At 39.6% G+C, this 6,000-nt stretch overlaps 1 protein-coding gene across 5 annotated transcripts in view; it reads left to right on the top strand.

Moving 5' to 3' along the window:
- The first annotated feature begins 3,129 nt into the window (after positions 1 to 3,129).
- The window catches only part of NPQ1 (non-photochemical quenching 1), a 230,466-nt gene continuing 227,595 nt past the window's right edge, over positions 3,130 to 6,000 (top strand). The window contains exons 1-3 of one of the 5 annotated variants that reach the window (XM_089373101.1): positions 3,325 to 3,451; positions 3,681 to 3,814; positions 3,979 to 4,116. Coding sequence is in view for 1 of the 5 variants with exons in the window: in XM_089373098.1 (XP_089229224.1) it covers positions 3,145 to 3,199 (55 nt within the window). In the remaining 4 variants the exon portion in view is untranslated. Of the gene's footprint in view, positions 3,200 to 3,314; positions 3,513 to 3,650; positions 3,815 to 3,978; positions 4,117 to 6,000 lie in introns of those variants that run through there. The other 4 variants (XM_089373099.1, XM_089373100.1, XM_089373098.1 and 1 more) reach the window with 4 other exon arrangements.

The raw sequence follows: 6,000 nt of genomic DNA, 5'->3' as shown, positions 1-6,000 counted from the left end.
TGAGCTTCTAAACGTAGTGTCGTCACAACTTGAGCTTGCAAACCAACAATTTCCCCAAAACCCAACCTAGTCACCATGCCACCACTGAATTACTAAATTCCCCTGTGTCCAAGGCTCCCACAGGGTAGTAAAGAGGATTTGAAACAAAGTATTTTCTTAGACAACTACAATGAAGCCCAGTCTGGAGGGACTTTCTTTCCTATATTGAAACTGGGAAATTTCCAAACCAAACAAAGGGGGCGTAGAGTTACCTTTGAACTGATTAACATGCATAGGGCTACTATTCCATGGAGAAATGTAGCCAAGATCAACAAAAGAACATTGCGAGCTAGAGAGATCGTTGTGTCAAATGAACCACAAACAAAAGTGGCCATCCCCTGACTACCCTGTTGTAAGATAAAGCTCTAGGGTCTTGCCTAGAGGCTCTTCACCGAGCAAACCAAAGGAAACCCGACTAGATGCCACAACTAGATACAAAGACCAAACCTTTGTCCAATTCCTCAACCACGAGTAGGAACACAGAGCTGTTGAATTTCTGGGTGGAGGCTGAGCCAAATTGAGAGCCATTTTATCTTCAAATCACCTGTCTTGCCACACTATTGACATCATTCCTTCATTCATTTTCGCTCAGATGCCCATCAACAAAATTCTTCATAAATTTGGCTAGAGGGTGATTATAATAATGTAACCATAGAAACTTGAAAGTGCAAGCATGCGAAGAGGGGAAATCAACCTCATTGATTTCAAGCATGGCTTATCCTAAAGCACAAACTTTGTTTGCTTCCAAATCCACTTCCACGTTGTTACCTCTAAGGATATGATAAAATTCTCTGGAGTGAAAGAAATTTGCCAAGCTTTTGATGCGAAATAGAATCTGGGAGAGGGAGTCATCCTTTGGGCTGCCAGGTTTAGTAAGATACATGATTATGATCAGTGAGTCGCCCAAAATGATGATGTTGATACTGAGACCTTAATAAAGCCCATACAGTTCAACTTGATTGTTAGTCTTCCTACCTAATCCCCATGTGTATCTTATTTTAACTATTCCAACAGAATTAAATAAAATCCCTCCCCCTCCTGCCACCCCTAAAATAAGGGTGAATATTCGTGGTTAAGAATCTTGTTATATTGTAAGTGTTAATTTTTTATTTGCTTATTAAGTAAATTTAAATATGGTTACATACTCATTATTTTAATTTATATGGAAAAATGGATCTTAATTTATAGCTACTATTTATTTGTTATATATTTTAATGTGATGTATATTATGATTTTCTTTTATGTAAAAAATTGTTTGTAATTTTATTAATAAAAACAAAATTACAAGATAAAAAAATTGAATTTAAAAAATGTTTACATCTAACATCTAACACCTACACATCTCCCCTATATTGAGTTGTAGAGTGCCTCTTGACGCAAAAACTCATCCTACCAATCTATTGGAAAAAACAACTTATTCTTCTTTTACTTATACTTCTTTTTTTTTCTTTTTAATCATGGTGAATCAGTGACTCATTGGGGTAATCTAGGTTAGGCCCAAGATCAAACCTAAGGATTGCCACTATAACACAAAGAGTATATCCAACAACTCGTAAGCCATATATAGTAGGAATTTATGACTTAGATAGAGACAAGACTCCACAAAGTTGGGGGATCCTACTCCTTGAGCCTTACCACAATTGGCCTAAGATGTCCCCCTATGGGATTTGAAGCCAAGTGGAGGGGATAACATCCCATTGTGCCAACCACTCAATCATCATGAGGAGACCTCTTCAAAAAACATCTCTCTCTTTCTGTCTCTTTTTTTTACTATGGCGAATCAATAATTTGTTGGAGTAATCTCAAAAAGATCCAAGATTAAACCTAGTGGTTGTCACTATAACACCAAGAGTATATCTAGTAGCCCGTAACCCAAATATACTGGGAATTTATGACTTAACAAGAGCCGATACTCCATGAGGGCGGGGGAGCCTACTCCTTGAGCCTTATCACAATGAGTCAATTATGTCCCTTGTGGGATTTGAAACTGGGTGGAGGGGACAACATCCCATTGTGCCAACCACCTGGTGGCCCCATGAGGGGACCTCATAAAAAAACATTTTTTTTTACCATGGCGAATTGGTAACTCATCGGAGTAATATAGGCGAGGCCAAAGATCAACCCTAGTGGCTGCTACTATAGCACCAAGAGTATATCCAACAAAGCATAAGCCAAATATATCAGGAATTTATGACTTAACAAGAGTCGAGACTCCATAAGTGTGGGGGAGCCTGCTCCTTGAGCCTTATCACAACATGCCAAGCATGTCCCCCCAATGAGATTGAAACTAGGTGGAGGGAATAACATATCATTGTGCTAACCACTTGGTCATCCTACGAGGAGACCTCTTCAAAAACACATTTTTTTTTGTTAACCATGGTGAATTGATAACTCATTGGAGTAATCTGGCTAAGGCCCAAGGTCCAATCTAGCGGTTGTCACTATAGCACTAAGAGTATATCCAACAACGCGTGAGCTAGATGTACTAGGAATTTTTGACTCAGCAAGAGTCGAGACTTCACAAGGGCGGGGGAACCAATTCCTTGAGCCTCAATCCTTATCACAAGGAGCCAAAGACGTCCCAATAAATTGAAACCCACTGGAGAGAATGCCATCCCATTGTACCAACCCTTGAATCGAGTTGTCTTTAGTGCAAATTTTTGGAATCTTTTCTGGTGGGTTTTTTCAGTTTAATTTTTCTAAAATCCGGTATGAATTTATTGAAATCACAAGTTTGATGGGTAACCAATGCACAATCGAAGTGCCCTAAGAGTTTTTTAGGGTGCTAAATCTATATATACAATCAAAAAACCAGTTTAAATAACACAAATCAAGATTTAACCTCAAATTTTCCCACCAGATTTCGACACCGGAAAATCAAAAAATCACACTAAAAACAACTCCCCTTGAATTGTCCGACGAGAAAACTTAAAAAAAAATATATATTAATAAATACGATAATGAATGATAACATCTTAATAAATGATTTGAGGATATTGACAACCCTTTAATGCAATAATTAAAAGGCCTGAAACCCTTTAAAGGGTTTCTATGCTTCATAAATCGCCTCACACTTTGCTCATATGGATATACCTCCAGCTTTGCATGATTTATAAATTATTATACCATAACAGAAACACACGCATGTCTCCCTTACAAGGTAATTCAAACGCTGCAATCAAAATAAATATGAGCTACATGATCGCTGGAAGATATAGATATATAATTTATTTCCAAACGAGTCTGAGCCTAATGATTTAATGGTGACGGGCTCAGCCACGTCGATTGCAACCACAATACGAATGCTCATTCGCGGCATCCAGACACCCATTAGCTTGCGTTTCATGGTATTTCGAGACTTGTCTGTCTGTCTCTTTCTGATTCTGAGCTTTCTGGTGCTTTGCTCCACAGAGTAAGTTCTCGGCTTCATGAAATATCCTGTTCTATCCATTTTTGGTGCTTTGTCCCACTGTGTAAGTTCTCGACTCCTGTGAAATGTACTGTTCTATCCATTTATTTCCTATGCATTCTTGTTGAATAGCAGTCCCAAATATATTTTGGGTGGTCTACATCTGCAAGTATTGCTTCTCTTGAATTTGGGCTCGGTTTAGTTTCAGAGTTTGGTAATTGAATGGTGACAGGCTCACCCGAGTAGATTGCAACCACAATGCCATTGCTAATTCCCGGCATACAAACACAGATTAGATTGTGTTTCGTGGTACTTTGAGACTTGTTGGTCTCTCTCTCTGAGCTTTCTGGCTCTCTGCCCCACTGAGTAAGTTCTCGACTTCTCTGAAATGCACCGTTCTATCCTTCTTTCCTATGCATCTTGTTGTATAGCAGTCCAAATATATTTTGGGTAGTCTACATCCGCAAGTATTGCTTCTGTTGAATTTGGGCTCGGTTTAGTTTCTGAGTCTGGTAATTGAATGGTGACAGGCTCACCCGAGTAGATTGCAACCACAATGCCAATGCTAATTCCCGGCATACAGACACAGATTAGATTGTGTTTTGTGGTACTTTGAGACTTGTTTGTCTCTCTCTTTCTCTGAGCTTTCTGGCGCTCTGCCCCACTGAGTAAGTTCTCGACCTCTGAAATGCACCGTTCTATCCTTCTTTCCTATGCATTTTGTTGAATAGCAGTCCCAAATATATTTTGGGTGGTCTACATCCGCGAGTATTTATTCTGTTGAATATAGGCACGGTTTGGTTTTGTTTCTGGATTCCAGTAATGCACTCTGTTACACCTAAATACGATAAATATATTAGTTTTGAAAACTTTCATGTCCGTCTGTGCTCAATATTCTTTGAAATAATCCAACCCAGGATTAGTTTCTGGCTAGTGAGTTAAGACCTGAATGGCCTGATAATGGCGGTGATAAATTTTAGTGTCATTTTCTTAATCATAATCTCTTGTGCAATTGCAAATGCACCATGTATGTCTATGTCAGTTTGGGGCTTTGGCACCTGTTTGGAAGGGTGTACTTGGTAACTTTTGTGGGTTGCAATAAGCCTATATCTAGAGGGATTTCTCCAACGTCTCTCATCTAAACATATTTGCAGACAGCTCAATTCGGTAAATTTGCTGAACTCCACCCAGCTAGATAAATTTTCAGCTTTCTACTGGCATTCCCTTCCACATAAGTGGCGATTGAATTCACTACTGCACCCTATCCTCTCAAGAAGAAGACGATGAAGATTTGAAGTCTGTTGGACATGGGATAAACCAACACTCCATGTGTGTTTCACGACATGTGCTTAACTGCCTCTCATGGATCCGTTAACTTTGGCGATGCATCTGTTTACTAACACCTGTGGGTTTTGGTGTAACGGCAATCATGACTCCAACAAGTGGTATCAGAGCCAAAGGTCTTGAGTTCGAATCACACCCAGCTTGCGCTGGGGGATTATTGGACATTGGATAAACCAGCACTCCCCATTTGTTTCGCGACATGTGCTTAATTGCCTCTTGTGGATCTGTTAACTTTGCCGATGTGTCTGTTTACTAACACCTGCGGGTTTTGGCATAACGGCAATCGTGACTCCAACAAGTCATGCTAGTCGTTATGAAATTTTTAGTCTCAGCGAGCCTGTGAATCTCAAGTAACCCATTTAACGTAGTATTAGGTTTTATTTGTTTTGAAATGTTTGGAAAGTCTCATGCGTTTAGAATGTCCAAACAATAGGTCTGTAAAGTTGGGTGTGTGCGTCTATATATATATATACAGACATACACGCTTTATATTCACATAAAAATGTTTACAAGCTGAAAAACAAAAGAGAAAGGGTATACACGATGATAACCGCTTCAGTAAATCAACTAGAACAGAACTAAAGCCAGAATAAACTAGGGGATCTAAGGATTGGCATCCTGATTCCTCAATCAATAGTGTATCCTTATCTGGGAGCTGATGGCAGACTACATCATGCCACATAATACAAAAATACACATTGAGCTAACCTCATGCTCAAAAACATATTTATAGACGATTTTCGGAAGAATGAATTGGGCTGAAATCCTCAAACAGTGCCAGATCCTTGTTAAGGTAGAAAAAAGTCAGGGAACACAATGACCAAACAAAGCCGCTCACTGAAAAACCCTACCCTAAAACAGGATTGAATACTGTTCCTGCAAATAACACCTGTTAACTCTCGTATTGTATGAGGGAATTTCAACTTGGCCGAATACTCCTGAGATAGCCGCAACCCTAGAAGCCTACTGAAGGAGGAGATCATGACTGTTTTGGGTTGATTCTTTGTGTTTTTGTTTGGGCTACGGTTGGGCAGACATAGGCAGCGAAGAAGAGGAGGCTAGACTGAGACTCTTCAGGACATAATCTGAGCAATAAACAGAGGTAATCTCTCTCTAACAGACTGAGAATTCTGTGGTGTAACAGGTGGACGAATCTGTGATTTTTGGAGGGCCGAGTAGCCTACTTGGTAACCAAGACTAGGCAGCAT

The sequence above is a fragment of the Pinus tabuliformis genome, chromosome 8 (assembly GCF_031772625.1).
Source record: "Pinus tabuliformis cultivar Carrire ecotype Pingquan chromosome 8, CPIR1, whole genome shotgun sequence".
Taxonomy (NCBI): Eukaryota; Viridiplantae; Streptophyta; class Pinopsida; order Pinales; family Pinaceae; genus Pinus; species Pinus tabuliformis.
Note: the sequence above shows the minus strand (reverse complement) of the source record. Positions and strands in the feature narration are given on the sequence as shown.